Source organism: Centropristis striata, chromosome 5, assembly GCF_030273125.1.
Source record: "Centropristis striata isolate RG_2023a ecotype Rhode Island chromosome 5, C.striata_1.0, whole genome shotgun sequence".
Taxonomy (NCBI): domain Eukaryota; kingdom Metazoa; phylum Chordata; class Actinopteri; order Perciformes; family Serranidae; genus Centropristis; species Centropristis striata.
The window spans coordinates 7,863,466-7,880,850 of record NC_081521.1 but is presented as its reverse complement, the minus strand read 5'-3'; the positions used below and the strand labels follow the sequence as shown (position 1 = coordinate 7,880,850).

Here is a 17,385-nt window from a genome sequence, read left to right as displayed (position 1 = left end):
AGCATTGACGTAGAAATATAAATTATATAGGAATACAAATATATATATATATATATATATATATATATATATATATATATATATATATATACCTGGCTAGCCACGACTTTAGCGTGTCAATAAAAAAATGACATAAGAATTTTTAATTCTTAAGGTCTGGAGAAGGTGGCTATTTGCCGTTTCAATGGTCTCATTCACCGATTTCTTACTTACTACTAATTAGCAATAATTCTGAGGTTATTGAGGGAAAACTCTTAGTTAATGGCTTACTGGTTGTATAATAAGGCCATGCAGAATAAGGCATAAATAACTACTTAATAATGACTAATAAGAGCCAATATGTTACTTATTTGCATGCTAATAAGCAACTAATTAATGTTGAATATGTGCACCTTAAAGTGTAACCATATATATTTATTACCCATTTTACAGAGTAGGGTACAGTGCAATAGAAAAATAAAGTAGCAAAAAATGGCATTACTCACATACAGTACAACCTCAATTTCAGTCTGTATGCCTACATGTACTTTGTTAGAGTAAGTGGAATTTTACAGTATGCAAAATAGGGAAGCAGTGGACAGATGGGCGTGGTAATGGAGAGTAAACAGTATATGGGCGAGGTGCTATCATGCACAACACAAACAGACTTACAATGGCTTAACAAAGGGAGGAATCAACTTTCATGGTGTGCTGTGGCATATCCTGGCTTCCCTTAAAGTGTCTGTGAGTGTGACCTCTGAACTTTCTGTGGGTTAAAGCCAGTTAAACAAGCTGGGGAACTACATAATATTGCACACTGTCAACTGACACTAATAATAAGTAAATATTCTGCAGGTGAAAAGATAGAGATCCCCAAGAAAGGAAGGAGCTTCATGGGAGGGTCACCTGTAATAGGAGTCAGACCTGCTATAACCTGTTTTTCGACTCCCTCCAGCATTAACAAAATACTCAGCAGTGAGACTTGAATGACATGTGAGTCCTCGGGGGAGACTTCAAATGATGTTATGTTATGTAATATCATAACACTTAAGGGGAAATAGCTGCTGGAGGAGATTTACAGCTGTGGATGAGAATTATGGCTCTTTATGGCCCCGACGCCAGCGACTGTGAAGTAAGTCTGATATTGGTACAACGCACCCACTAGCGTCATTTGCTGCAAAAATGCATAATTTGTGAATAATTCCTTGTCGGTGATACATTGAAATTATCCCAGGTTTCGTTCTTGAGCTTCAAGTTGTGGCCAAAATATCTGCTTATAATTCTAGCTGGGTATTTTCTGCACACGTCTTACCGGTTTTTCTGAGCTGAAACGTGAAACTAACTTCCCCGTTTGACGGTTGTCGTGATTCTGCTGTAGTCTTGGTGACGCAGAGCTACGCTGCTCTCATCTCACCTGCCATGTTGAAAATCCTCTAAATAACACATCTAAGGATGATATTTGTTTGATTTAACATTTTTTTCCGTCAACGGTAAGTAACATTAACGTCGCTTTGTGCCGTTTGTAGCCGCTGGTTTGTCCGGAATAAACTGGAATAGATGTGTTACATTGTAACAGATACGGATCGTTTTAAGTGTCAGCGCTTCTGTTGGCTCTGTGTTTGTGTTTTAAAATGTCATATTGCTGTTATTTTTAAATGAAAATACCAATTTGCTATCCTCTGCCATAGATAATGGAGGCTGAACAAATAGATGCATGTAAATGTTTGCTGTAGGCTTCTGTTTACCAAGTGTAACAGCCCTGTTAGTTAAATACTAGAAGGATATAACCTCCAGGTCTAGACAAAATGACTCTAATGATATTCTTTTCCTAACACTATTTGACCTTAAATGGTTTGTTTTCTTCTGCAGGCGGCAGCCTACATAACTGGAAAAATGCATCATCATCGGAGCTAACCTTACACACCCTTTTCTATCAAAGCATTCCCTAAAAAAACTCTTACTGCAGTGATCGTGTAGGAAGGAAGGGTGCTTATATCATACAGGAGAACGACATATTGAGATATATTGGGATATTAAAGATCCCATCAAGCAGATGAAGTAATTATTCAGCACCACAGCGAGACTTGTGCTCCATAAAGGCATATTACAGGGATTTTTCATCTATATGTGTGACTGATCATCCCAGAACTAAAACAGATGTCAATCAAACTTTATTGCAGACTCCAACGTCCAAATAGACATACAATCACATAAACAAACGTACAGTGTAAAAGGCGTTATATCACCTAATATTAAAAAAAGTGCTTGTGCAAATTCAGTAAAAAAAGGCATCTAAGTAAAAAGTGGCATATATTAAAAAAACAGTGCTTATACACTTCCTATAAAAGACACAAATAGCAGTGTTTCCACATATAGGATTGGTTTCTAACAGAACTACACCTTGGATTGGTCGACTGTATAATAAGGTTATTCTGGGACCCCTGCAGTCTACATATAAACATATACATCAGTCTTCTCAGGGTGGCCTGGAAGGTGTTTATCCCTAAATCGCAAAAAAAACTTACTGGCACTAACTGGGCTTCTTGAGCAGGATTCTGAGACATTATATGCAACCTGGAGTTTGTGCAAGCTATCTTTCTTATAGCTCACCCAGAGGGGTGCAATAAGCTCTGAACAAGTTCACCTTCACTTCATCAGAGCAGTAGTGGCATTTTCTCACTAACATATTGTCTTGGACATTCTTCTCTGTGACTGGAAATATGGCTATCTCGCCCTAAACTCCCTCACACCGTTATATAAAGTTAGAAAGATCAACAGCAGCCATGCACAGCCCTGCTCCGGAAATCGTGGCAGGGTACCCCAGTGGACTTGTGGCGGACAAAGATGCCAATCCAGAGACGACCTTGGGGAGCGCCTACTCTCCGGTGGACTACATGAGCATCACCAGCTTCCCCAGGCTGCCAGAGGACGACACGCTGTCTGCAGAAAACACCCTGAAATTACGCAAAGATGATGACAACGTTCTGAGTGAGCAGGACACAGGTGAGTCATCCAGGCCGTACACAAGATAGAGAAAATCTTTCCGGTCACAAGCACAACAACAGCTAAAAGTCTGGTCAGAACATACAGTCGCTATATGCACTTTATGTGTTTTTATGTACACTGTTCACTGCACCTTATTTGTTTCACGGCACCATATATTTTTATACTGTATTTTTATATTTTATTCTGCACTACAAACAATAATCCTTCAGTCTTTTTTTATTTTTATTGCATTTTATTGCTTGAATATGCCTAGGTTGTTCTTTTCATTTCATTGTGTTGTTATTGTCTCTGTGTGTAATGCTGCTGCTACACTGTCATTTCTAGGGGTGCACCGATTGCAATTTTCTGGCCGATCACCGATTTTTAAAAAGCCTGACCTGCCGATTCAGATTTTGGCCGATATCGATTTTTTTATAACTCACAGCATACATCTTCAAAGTTTAAATCTTATATTATTGAAAAACAATAACACAGCAGTACTTTTCTTTAACAAATAAAGGAAATCACAATGTCTGAGGTAGTTAATCAAATATTGAACTTAAAATAAATAGCAACAATTTACAGGACAAACTAACAAAATAACTGCAACCACAAAATAAAGTGTCCTGAGTTTTTGGTTTCGTTATAGTACAACATACATACAACAAAGTCATGCAGAAGTCTGTCTGTCTGTCTGTCTGTCTGTCTGTCTGTCTAATAACTATAAAATATACATTTTAAAAACACTATAGTTCAGTGTGTTTCATTCTTGAAGTAACATTGTTTCTTCATAGAATCTTGTTCTAGTTGTTTCAAAAAGATCAAATTTAAACTAGGCCTGCAACTAATAATTATTTATATTATCAATTAATTGCCTGATTATTTTCTCCAGTTATCGATCAGTGGATTAAATGTCAAGAAAATAAAAATATGAGAGCCCCAGCTCATATCCTAAAATGTTTTATCTGACCAACAGTATAAAACCAAAATATTATCAGTTTAACCCTTAATAAGGCATTCATTGAAATACTTGCAAATTCCAAATTTCAACCCTAGAGAATATTGGAGGATATTACATACAGCCAGGATGTGTAAAAAAAAAACATACGGACCCAGGGGAGGGTCGTAATATTTTGAGAAAAAAGTTTATGAGATTAAAGCGGCAAATCTACAGGAAAAAAATGTGCAGGTTTATGAGATTTAAAGTGGTGAGTCTGTGAGAAAAAAGTTGCTTTTTTCACTTTTTTCTCGCAAATCTGCGACTTTTTTCGTGCAGATTTGCCACTTTAAATTTCTTAAATCTGCAACTTTTTTTCTTGTAAATTTGCCACTTTAATCTAGTTAATTTGCAACTTTTTTCTCGAAATATTAAAGCAGGAAATCCTCACATTTGAGAAGCTAAAACAAGAAATACTTGTTTTTATATGGGGTTTTTTCTTGTCTTCCAATAAAAACGGCCACTTTAAACTGACACATTTTGTGAATGTAGTTTGGTGTGACAGTACAGAGCTTATTGCTCTTTCCTGTTCAAACAAAACATTTTTGTTTGTGTTAAATGTCCCAGACTCAGATCTGTTTCTAAAGTCGGCTCGCCTACAACGTCTCCCCTCCTCAGCTTCGGACCTGGCTAGCCATGACATAGCGTCCCTGCGGGAGACCACCAGAGACCCCTTTACAGAAGACTGTGCCTGTCAGAGAGACGGACTGACCGTCATCATCACAGCTTGTCTCACCTTCGCCACAGGAGTCACTGTAGCGCTCATCATGCAGATCTACTTTGGAGACCCACAGGTAGGGCTGGATACCTGTTACCTGCAGTTGCACTTTTGTACACTGCAAAAAAGGTCTAAAAACAAGATAAAAACACTAAATCTGAGGGAAATGATCTTGCTGCATGGACAGATAATTTCACTTGACAAGCTTTCTTAAATTAAGATGATTACATCTAGAAATAAGCATGTTGAACACTTAAAATAAGAAATGAACTCTGAAAATTATCCAACATTTCTAAATCTGAAGTTTTTTTTATCTTGGTAAGAAACAAATAATTGTCAGGTCACTCTGCTCGGGCCAGTTCATCGCTGCTGGCAGCTTTAATTTATCTTGTTTTAAGAGTTAATTTCTGTGTGATGGTGGCAGATTAAAAAAATTAAAAAAATGTATTTGATATTATTTATTCTTATCGTTACGCTCACTGCTGCAGAAACCAAGTCTGCAGTGAAGATGTTTAAATCAGAACTGCTGTCAGAGGAAGGAACCAACGTTCATTTTGGAATTGGGTAAAAAAGTTTAGCAAGCAAACACAAACACACACACTCTACAAATTATTTGGTTCTTACCAAGATAAAAAAAACATACAACTTAGATTAGAAGTGTTTTAAGAGTTAATTTCTTATTTTAAGTGTTCAACATGCTTATTTCTAGATTTAATAATCTTAATTTAAGAAATCGTGTCAAGGTAAATTATCTGTCCATGCAGCAAGATCATTTCCCTCAGATTTACTGTTTTTATCTGGTTTTTAGACACACCTTTTTTGCAGTGTAACGATTTTGCAATAGTATTGCTTTTCTCAAATATCTTCAGGTGATTATGGGATTATCTCAGTTCCTTCCAACACAAACCCAAGTAAGTTCAAAGGCGTATTGATAATCTCTTCTCCTGTTTCTTGCCAGATCTTTAACCAAGGGGCCGTGGTGACAGATGTGGCCCAGTGTACCTCTCTTGGCTTTGACATTCTGGGGAAACAGGGCTCTAGTGTGGATGCTGCCATCACTGCTGCCCTCTGTTTAGGGATCGTCCACCCGCACACGTCTGGTATTGGAGGGTAAGTGATGAAAACACATGAATGTCTTCTGAACGTGACTATGACTGATGAGGTTCTTAGACTTGGTTGATATAAAGCCTTTGAATGCTTCTCTCCCTCTGTGGATGTTCAGTGGTGGAGTCATGTTGGTGCACGACATCCGTAAGAACGAGACGCGGGTCATCGACTTCAGAGAGACGGCTCCATCCGCCATCAACGAGGACATGATGCAGACAAACCTCGATCAAAATGTAAGAGCTTATTTTGGTGTAATCTTTTGCGTTTGCAACAGTGAGATGTTGAGTATGAGTATTTATATATCATATCTTGTGTGTGTATGTATATATATATATATATATATATATATATATATATATATATATATATACATGTGTGTGTATATATATATATATATATGTGCGTGTGAATATATATATATATTTATACACATGTTTTCATATTATATATTATGTTATGTATGTATGCACACCCTGCACAGGCTAAATATATGAATATATAATATGTAAACATATATATATTACTATTATTATTATTATATACATATACTGTTGCTGTCATTACATTATTATTATTATTATATGCTGTGATGTACTACTATTATTATACTGGCTTATTATTATTATTATTATTATTATTATTATTATTATTATTATTATTATTATTATTATTATTATTATTATTATATACTGTCTAGTCACAGTACCTACCAATTTATCTTCTTTTTAACTTATCAAGTGTCCTTGTTCTATTTTGTGTTTTCTTTATATTGTTGTTTTTATTTTATTTTTTTTATTTATTATTTTATTGTCCTTAAATACCGGACTGCTGTGACAACCGAATCTATCTATCTGTTCTTGTCCTTTAATTTCAGCCTGGTCTACTGGTGGCAGTACCAGGTATGCTCAGTGGGATGCATCAGGCACACCAGCTCTACGGCAGGTACATGAACTTATATTACTACTATATTATTATATTATTATTACTTTATTGATTCAATCTTCCCTCATGCCATAGATTCATTGTCCTCATGGTGGTTTTTGGATTTTCTACGTTCCTTTTGTCTCTCTGCTATAGTGGCGCTCCTGTGTTTCAACTTAAAATAGAACCAAATCTATTATTTTCCTCCAGTTTGAGTATTATTATGATTATTATTAGTAAGACAAGAAAAGGAAAGGCTTATTTACATCTTCTCTGAGAGCTAAAGGAGTAAGATCTTATAGTGACGGGAAAACCAGCTGTATTGAAAAAAAGACATTCTTGTAGGTGTTGGAGTGCAATTATTCTGTGGCTGTGTAATTATGGGGATCAGCTGGTAGGAGGCTGAGGCAGGGATAAATTACTTACTGCTCAAGTGTCATGGTGAAATGTTGTGGCAGAAAAAACTCAATAAAAAAAAAAAGACAAAATTAGAATATCATAGAAAAGTTTATTTATGTCAGTATTTCAATTCAAAAAGTGAAAATAACACATTATATAGATCCATCACACACAGAATGAAACATCTCATATCTTTATTTATTTAATATTCTTTTAATTATAATGATTATTGCTTACAGTTAATGAAGACCTAAAATTCAGTGTCTCAAAAAAAAAAATATAACGAAAAACCAATTTTAAAAAGTTTGGAACTGTTGGCCTCTGAAAAGTATGTCCATCTTTATGCAATTCTTGGTTGGGGCTATTTGACTTGAACTACTGGAAATGGACTTTTCCATCATATTCTAATTTATTGAGATGCACCTGTTTATACATATAAATGAGATTTAAAGCTTTCTAAACTAAACCTATCTTTCCTGACTTTTGAATTCCCCAGATTACCGTTGAAGGATTTGGTTATACTGGCAGCAGACGTGGCCAGAAATGGATTTAATGTTACTCATGAGCTTGGTAGGTATAGTGTAATGTTGCACAAATCACTGGGCAAAGTCAATGTCACTGAAGACACCAGCATCCACAGCTGCACTGCAAAAAAGGTGTGTCTAAAAACAAGATAAAAACACTAAATCTGAGGGAAATGATCTTGCTGCATGGACAGATAATTTCACTTGACAAGATTCCTTAAATTAAGATTATTAAATCTAGAAATAAGCATGTTGTACGCTTAAAATAAGAAATTAACTATTAAAACAAGATAAATTAAATTTAAAGATTATGTCTTTTTGTGTCTTTTTGTGATTTTATGTCTTTTTGTGTCTTTTTTTGGTCATTTTGTGTCTTTTTACATCTTCTTTCGGTCACAAAATTACCAAAAAAGACAAAAAATGTACAAAAGAGATCAAATTAAAGCTGCAAGCAGTGATGAACTGGCCCGAGCAGAGTGCACTGACAATTATTTGTTTCTTACCAAGATAAAAAAAACTTTAGATTTAGAAGTGTTTGATAATTTATCTTGTTTTAAGAGTTAATTTCTTTCATGCAGCAAGATAATTTCCATCAGATTTAGTGTTTTTATCTTGTTTTTAGACACACCTTTTTTGCAGCGTGGACTCACTGTTGTTCTTGAAGAACATGAGGTGAAGTGTGACCTCATCTACCTCTCCTCTCCCTCCCTCTCTCTCTCTCTCTAGCTGAAGCTCTGGCTAAAATTAAGGACCAAAACCCGTCGGATGCATTTCGGGATTTGTTCCTTCCTAACGGCCAGGCTCCTCCCCCGGGGCTCTTCACCAGGCGTCTTGATTTAGCGGCCATCTTGGATGCTGTCGCAGCCAACGGGATGTCAGAGTTCTACAGTGGAAACCTGACACAGGAAATGGCAGCAGCAGTAAGTTCACCTGTCTGCAACTCTGATTATATAAGTAGTCATGAATTCTGTATGGATCCACGGGGAGGCACGTTTAGTCCCTTTTGTACTTTCACCGAGGCTTTTTACATTATTTTCAGGGTGAGGTAATAATTCATAGCTGTCATGCTGTGACAAAAATAATGATGTCTGTAAAGTATGACTCATAATTCTGAGGTTTTAAGGAACAATTTAAAGGCTGTATTCTTGAGAAGCAAAGCACGATTTGAAGTATTTTGTTGAAAAAAAGAAAAGTTTTGTTGTTAACAAGCAGTTCAGTTAAACAGTTTATTTAATCATTAATTATTTGAATTCCAAAAAGAAGATATTGTCTTCTTAAATTGGTAGTAATTACTTCAGTGATTGCTTAATCAACTTTTATGATGCCTATAATGCTAATTTATTATCATATTATTTTAGATCTTAACCTATGATTAAATTATAGGTTTTAGCATTGAGGTCATAGTAGAGTTATTATATTGAGAGGTATTTATTTTTCAATAATTAGAAGCATCTCTCGATATATGTAATTGAGTAACCATTGAGGGTCAGATGACCAATATGTTTGTGATGGCAGTGCACAGGACAAAAATTTAAATTTAATTTAAACTCACTATGTATTTTTAATAGGTGCAAGCAAGAGGCGGAGTGCTCACAGAGGAAGACTTTGGGAACTACAGCACAGTGTTACAGCAGCCGGCAGAGATCATCTATCAAGGTTAATATTGGTTATGCTGTTAACATCAAACCTGTTTGAAAGATTAACATCATTGTTTGATCCTTTTTTGCCCTTCATACATCCATTTTTAATCAAAATGTGGGAAAATCTATCAAAAAATCTATCTAAGTAAATAGTTGTGTTTGTACTTTGAGCCTCAAAGTGACAGGAGTACCATCCAACTGCCTTATTGACTCCAATAGCTGTGTTTCCTTTCGGGGGAAAAGTGGCCACCAGGAAAGTCTCAGGCCACGCCCTCTCAAAAGTCCGCCCACTCTGCGTGTCTCCATTACAAAAAGGCCCCCAGAGGGATTTAGAGACTCTGGAGGTGACGTATGGTTTTCGACCGTCACGTAATCGCTTAGCAACAGTTTCGACCGTGATCACATACGCGACGGATTTAACTGAGACGCAACTGTGGGCGCCGTAACTAACTGTGCACAACTTCAGCAGCTGATCTTAAAGAAAGCAACATGACTAATTATGCACAGCGTCTCCGCTGATCATAAACATAGTGATGGTGAATTAACTGGCATCTCTAACTGTGCAACTGTGTGAGTGTCCGGTGCGAAAAAAACGAGGTCTCACTCGTTTCGGTGAGTGAGACCCGCCTCATTCTGGGTATTGGGTGGTAGTAGAAACAGCCCTAATGTTAACTGAGGCCAAAATTCTTTAAGAGGGAGGCAGACAAATACTTTCCTAACTCTATTTCCCACATTGTTGACATGATGAACACAAATTTTACTCAATTTGTTCTGCAGAATCCCATATCTTCCAACATTTAAAATATAGGCCATAGGAATCCTGGTCTAAATTGAACGGACATGACATCAATCCTGCAAATTTCTTAAATATCCTTATTCCTCATTTCCCTATTGTTCCATTAGTCACATCTGATATATATGGCATATATTGGATATACTGTCAGTTTCATTCTTATTGAGTTCTCACTTTTTCTTTTCTTTATTCTATGTTATTTCATTCCACAAGAGAAATCATCAAATTCTTATGATTATACATGATGATTTGTTGATGTTTCTGAAGGACACCATGTGATGGCCGCCCCGGCTCCACATGCAGGTGTTGCCCTAATCACTGCTCTCAACATCCTGGAAGGCTACAACATCACTAACCAGGTGCCAAGGAACAGCACCTTCCACTGGATTGCAGAGGTAGTATGCTAACTTTACCACTAGACAACATAACCTGAATGCAAAGTCCAGTAATTCATATGGTTTTGACTGAGTTTGTTTCCATTTTGTATTTCTCTACTAGACTCTAAAGATAGCTCTTGGTCTTGCAAGCAAGCTGGGAGACCCCATGTATGACCCTTCTATCTCAGAGATTGTGGCCAAGATGCTGAGGTAGAAATCCCTCTTTAAACATATAATGTGTATAATATCCATCCTAATTCATTAAGGCATATTCATTAAACCCTACCCTTTGTTGTTCCCATCTCCAAGTAAGTCACAGGCTTCCCTCCTCCGCCAGATGATCAACGACTCTCAGGCTTTCCCTGTGGAACATTACACTCCATCATTTACCTTGGAGAAAGGTGCAGCAGCTGCTCAAGTCATGGTTATGGGCCCAGACGACCACATTGTGTCAGTCATGAGGTATGTCATGCTTTAGGCCGTAGATATACTTGCTGTTGACTACACAGACACATGCACATGATGGATACCTTGCATGTCCTGCGTCTGTTTGGTGTGTTTGTGGTGCACGACTAGATTTTAAAGATACACGTCCATGAGGTGCATATCAAGGCTATAAAAGTTTTGGATTTTTCATTAGTTTTAATTTCGTTGTTAATTTTTGTTTTCAAATTCAGTTCGTTTTAATTAGTTTTTAGAGTGAGTTTGCTAGTTTTAGTTTTTTTTTTTTTTTTTTAAATGCTTAGTTTTAGCTTAGCTTTTATTAGTCTCTGCCCCAATAAGGTTATTAACTCTTACAGTTCCGGGTGTTTCGAATTTTGGTTCGAGTGTAGACATCCAAGTGTTCCTGCATGTTCACTAACCAGCAGCTGTTTTGTCAGAGCTAAGTAAATACATTTCATTGTAATATCATGGCTGAATTGAAAATTTTCACATGCACAGTGAAAGCAAAGCAAAACATCCAAAGTTTACCGAGTGTTGTGCCAGTGACACTTTTACCATAATAACTAAACGGTTTACGCTATCGGGAAAATTCCAATGTTTTCTGAAGGCTGAGAAGTTGCTCTTTACAGCCAACATGGCGTCATTACGGTAATTTCACTCACGCTTCTCCCAGAAGCCCACAAAGCAGGAATACACACACTCAGCACGGAGAAATAGAAACACTGGATCATGTATGAAAAAAGTTGACAAAGATGAAAATGAAGGACATTTTCACTATAATTTTACTTAGTTTTGTAACCACAGAATTCAGTTTCAGTTAGTTATCGTTTTTTTTTAAAACTCTTGTTTCATTTTTATTTCACTTAACGAAAATGTTTTTTTAATTCAATTTTTTGTTATTTCGTTAGTTTGTTAACTATTATAACCTTGGAGCATATACACACATATAGTGTAGGGACAGTGAAGGAGCTGTACTCCATAAACACAACATGCTTGATTTAACAGCCCTTATATCATCTACAATAGCACCATTGTGATTTTATTTGCCCTGATCTCAGCAATAATTATATAACAGAGACAGTTTAGAAGTTGTTCTAGTACCTTTGACCTTTAGTAACCTCCTGGACTGTTGCCAAGTGTATTGTTTACATCCTGCGTCTGGTAGTTATATACTGTCTGTCTTCCCGTCCTCTAGTAAAACCTTCCAGTATGTGAAGTATGTGAACAATGCCGTGCAGCTAGTTGTTGAAATAAGCGCCTGGTTAAACAACAAGGATGTCCTCGACCTTAGTTGAACTGCTACTGTACATTTGTTTATATAAACCCAGTGACCGTGAAGAGAAATCTTCAACCAGTTTTCTTTTTGCTTCTGGTTGTTTCAGCTCTCTAAACAAACCATTTGGCAGCGGAATAGTGACTCCTTCAGGAATCCTCTTGAACAGCCAGATCCTGGACTTCTCCTGGCCTAATAAAACAAAAGGCTCATCACCTAACCCGGTAACTGTGAATTTTCTCCCTTGTTTAATTAACTGCAGTAATAATTGACTTTGTATTGAAAGATCACTCATGATTTTTGTTCTCTCTTGCTGTAGCATAACAGCGTCCAGGCTGGGAAGAGGCCCATGTCCTTCCTGGTGCCCACAGCAGTGAGGCCGGCCATCGGGTTATGTGGCACTTATGTAGCCGTTGGATCCTCCAATGGAGAGAAAGCTCTCAGTGGCATCACACAGGTTATTTCATTACTGAAAGAATCAATAAATTCATGTTTGATTGTTTGATTTTTATCAGTGTAGATATGTAGCTCTCTATATAAATCCCATTCTCTTGTCTGATCCTCCACAGGTGCTAATGAATGTTCTGTCTTCACGCAAAAACATGAGTGACAGCTTAGCATACGGAAGACTCCACCCCCAGCTGCAGGACAACATCCTCCTGGTGGACTGTGAGTTTTTTTTCCTCTAATTCATCCATTTTAACACCAGACTATATTACAAATGAGATATAGTCTGAAAACCACCTATTCATTTTTCCGTAGAGGAGGCGTGGTTTACAATCGTCCAGAGCCGTTTATTGGCCGCTATGAATGTCTATCATAAGCGTCTGTATGTAGCTCTTAGCCAGTCGTTAGCCCACAACAACCGGGGTCTTGCTAAACCCCATTAGCTTAGCCGCTAACGGGGCCAGTTGGTAGATTAGCTTTTGCCAAATCCTGTTGGAAGCAAGGCTAAAACATCCTTTTTGGTGGTGGTGAAGGAGTGTAAAGCCAAACGTTGTTCTTCTTTTAAAATAAACTTTCGCTCTTAACCAGGGGTGGGCAATTAATTTTTCCGAGGGGCCACATGAGAAACTGTGAAGGTTGCGGATTGCAGGCCCAATACTCTGAACTAAATGCTGCTCAATATTAATTTCTTCATTTATGAAATACAGTAAATTATCTGGTTTTCAGCTGCTACTGGTAAGAATACATGTTATGATAAGACTATGTTAATGTGTAACTCAAATATAGCAGTAAAAAATAGTAAAACCTCCAATCATTATCTCACTTTTCCATTTATTTTCAACACAATATGCATTCAAACCACAAAAACAATATAGAGCATGTATGTTTACAGTAAACCAGCAGTTTATCAACTTTATGCAAAAATACATTTGTGTTTTTCACAAGGTAACAAGGTAACTCAGTGTTTTTGTTGAATGCATTTCTGTGCATTCTCATGCATGCACATACGTAAATCGCCTTCAAAATAAAAGCACTGCAGTTGTATTGGTTTCTTATTTTCGGGGTAACCTCACGGGGGCCGGACAGGGACAGCCAATGGGCCGGATGTGGCCCCCCGGGCCGCCCAATGCCCAGGTCTGCTCTAAACTATGTAGAACACTGTCTACAGCTAGATCCAAAGAGAGCTTCGTGTCTGTTGCAGCCATGTTGGATCCGTAAGCAAACTACAGGCAGATTGACTTTTTCACTTCATTTGAAATTACATTTGTCTTTTCCTGCTATCAACATGCATTATGCAACAGGATATACCATTGAGATAACAAGCAATGTGGCCTTTTATCAGTATTTACATTATCATGGGATCACATTTATGTGTACACTATTCAAAGTAAATGAGTGCCTAGCTAGGGAGGCAGCGACTACCTCTATTGTTGTCAAAAACAAAGGTGGCAGGTGTTGGGTTACCACGGCACAGTTAAAGGCCTTCCCAACTTCCTGGTCCATGTTGCAAACATCACATTTCTTGCTCAAAGGCCTGCACAAAAAATGTTTTAACTGCAATTATTTTGACTGATATTGCAATTTTGTGATTCGGATATACTCCATATTGCGATATTGATAGAAATTCAATTAATTATGCAGCCCTACTTGCTCGCTTCAGTTTCTGGTAAATTATCATACTACAGAGTAAAGATTAGTTTGTTTTTTGATCTGGTGGAGATCTAAATATGATCTGATCATGGTACTCTGTTGAAAGATACTGTATGTGTGCTTAGTTTTAAACATGATACACTATGACTTGCATGACAGCAAATCATACTATCAGACAAACAGGCAATCCAAAACACAGTGGCCCTCATTTATCAGACGAGCGTATGACAGAAAGCAAGCGTAAAGTGGGAGTACGGTCATTTCTACGGAAATTATCAATTTGGGCGTGAATGGAGGGTACGATCAGATCTCCCATCTTGTTATTTGTAACGGTGTACGTTTCTAACAAAGCTGACTTTAGGGGGAAAAAAATCCTCTTTTTGGTTGTATTGCGTCCTTCGGTGTCATAAACTCTCGAGGTGAGCCATCTGAATGGGGTATATATTATATATAGAAATTATATATATTAGGGTGTGGTATTTAAATTACACTCGTTTCGAGCCGCCACATTTATCAACAGCCGATCATTCTCACGCTGTGATTGGAGAGATACGACCATTTGATGAATCCCACATGAACCCTGTCGTAAGACGAAATATACGCTCAGTTCTGCGCTCGTTTCTACGCTCGTTTCTGCGCTCGTTTCTGCGCTCGTTTCTACGCTCCTTTGATAAATGAGGGCCAGTGTGATTGCGAAACTTGCTGTGTGAACTCAACTCTGAGTCTCATTTTCTCTTCACCTTGTTCAGTTTGATATTTATTTTTCATTGTCCATTCTTTTTTATTTTATTTATTTATTTATTTATTCCTTCCTTTCATTGAAGGTGGACAACAAAATGTGTACAGAGACACACTCTACACCTTCATGTTTGGAAAGGAGCAGCAACAAGAAAACATTTCTTATATTTGTCTGCCCCCTACTTGAACAGTAAAAATAAAAAAAGATGGTCTGACATCACATACAATTGATTTTCAGTAGCCTACACCAACAAAACTTTGATTATAACAAAACACTTAAAACAACAGAAACAAACAAGACAAAAAACAAACAAAAAACAAACAAAAACCCATACAAGTACATGTTTACATCTTAAAAAAAAAAGACCAAAAAACAACTGATCATAAAGAATCAGTTTAAGTTTCTAGTACATATTGACATTTTTTTTCTGCATTTGTACATTTTTTAAAATCTATTCTTCCTGCTAACCTCAGATCCTCCTCCTCTGTCTCTCCCCCAGCTGAGTTTCTTGAAGAAGACGTGGAGCTGCTGCAGGCCAAAGGTCACATAGTGAAGAAGAAAGATGTGCTGTCATTGGTGGAGGGCACCCGGAGAACCAATGACCTCATCATCGGGGTGAAAGACCCCCGTAGTGCTGATGCCTCCGCCCTCACCATGTCCAACCCGCCCTAGGAAACACACTCACCCGATAATTGCACATACTTAGGAAGGGGTACGAGTTACACTATGTCTTGCTTGTTAGTGAGGGAGTAAGAAGACTCATCATCACCTAATACACTAAACATTTAGTTAATGGCAAAGTACCGTGGTTTGACAGAAAAACAGTCAACAAAAAGACATGCAGCTTTGTCTGAGATGACCTTGTAGTAATCTGATATGATGCGATTTCTTTCGCTGATACACGGAAAACTACAAAGGATCACCATCTCGCATATTGATGTTGATATACCCTCTCTAACAGCCTCAAGTAACATTCAGTTGCAGCGTAGATCGCGTTCAAAATGTAAGTCCACCCCTTAATGCATCAGTCAAAGTCTGCAGCCGATATTACGCAGAGCAGGGCGTGTTCATAAATCCAGATCTGATGCACTCCAGCTCCACTTAAAGTAAACAATGCACTCAAAAGGTTCAGAGTGGATTTACTTAGTGGACATTACAATTTAATTACTTTTTTTTGCCTCTGATGTATTGATCAGAACGTCCAAGAGTGTTTCACTCTGAATACAGGATCAGGAGTTCTGAGGGAAACTAATGATTTAGAAAGAATGCCAAACACAAACACATGCATTTTACTCCACCTTTCTGCTTTTCAATTCTTCCACTTTATGCATTTCAGCATAATAGGAAATAACACATAGGGCCACATGGAATGGTGAAGGCAATACTATTGAAATTAGTATTTGAGCCTTGCATTATCACACCTAAACTAGAGTATGTTATGCTGAACACAAAGGTTGAACCATTCACTATCCTGCTCTTAATATATGGTGTGTAACTGTGATTAGATGTCGTTTGGTACGCCTGCTGGAGTTTTAACTGTTGCGAACAATCAATGGCTTCCTGGGACCATTTTCAGGCTAGCACATTATTGACACAAAATCTGTCCTTCACCAGAATTATCCATGGAAAATTCTGCTTTAGTCTCACAGGTTAATTATTACTTCTGATAAAAAAATAAGTGTATTAAAATGTATAATTTAAGACGTTTTAGTTGTTGCATGATTTCATTTGAATTTAAGATAGTTACTTACTTTTTATTTAAAGCAAGGATATTTGTTTTTTAAAACTGGGATAAGCTGATTCTTAACAGATGGATTGAATGTTATCTGTCATTATTTTATATGAACGTTTCTTGAGATTATATATTATTTCTACTGTTGTTTCACAAAGCTTTCTATCAGCTTATTTTAGGAAAGGCTGTAGTGTTTTTTTTCTGTACTTGTGTAATTATTTTAGGTACTTGAAGTGAGAACTAATTAAGTTTTGTTAAGCACTGCATTCTTAAAGTAGTTCAATTTAATTTCAGGGTTGTCATGCTGACTGATCAAATGAGCCTTTAACTGTTTTTGGGCACTGGTGCAATATGACTGTTTCTTTTTTCCTGCACTGTAGAGTACCATGCCTGAAGGCACACATTTGCACAACACCTTATGTTTTATTCCATGTGCATTTGTATCTGATTTGAATAAAAAATCAGCACGGTCCAAACCCAAGAAATAAAATGTTTGCACACATCCTAACGTTGAATAGTGTTTGCCTATTTGTTCCTCTATGCATGTACATTTGATGCACTGCAAAAAAAGGTGTGTCTAAAAACAAGATAAAAACACTAAATCTGAGGGAAATGATCTTGCTGCATGGACAGATAATTTACCTTGACACGATTTCTTAA

General features: G+C 37.2%; 1 protein-coding gene across 2 annotated transcripts; it reads left to right on the top strand.

The window, feature by feature from the left end:
• Positions 1–1,159: 1,159 nt before the first annotated feature.
• LOC131972052 (glutathione hydrolase 7) lies at positions 1,160–17,240 on the top strand. Of its 2 annotated transcripts, none has more exons than XM_059333801.1 (16): positions 1,160–1,469; positions 1,849–2,982; positions 4,529–4,755; positions 5,638–5,789; positions 5,902–6,019; positions 6,661–6,728; positions 7,603–7,676; positions 8,357–8,550; positions 9,199–9,286; positions 10,331–10,458; positions 10,562–10,650; positions 10,750–10,902; positions 12,267–12,381; positions 12,477–12,614; positions 12,727–12,826; positions 15,493–17,240. In XM_059333801.1, exons 2-16 carry the CDS (start codon positions 2,763–2,765, stop codon positions 15,663–15,665), a joined length of 2,037 nt encoding a protein of 678 aa, XP_059189784.1. In that variant the 5' UTR covers positions 1,160–1,469; positions 1,849–2,762; the 3' UTR covers positions 15,666–17,240. The 2 variants fall into 2 exon arrangements, with proteins under 2 accessions (XP_059189784.1, XP_059189785.1); XM_059333802.1 differs by having other exon boundaries at positions 1,161–1,469; positions 4,580–4,755.
• The last annotated feature ends 145 nt before the right edge of the window (positions 17,241–17,385 follow it).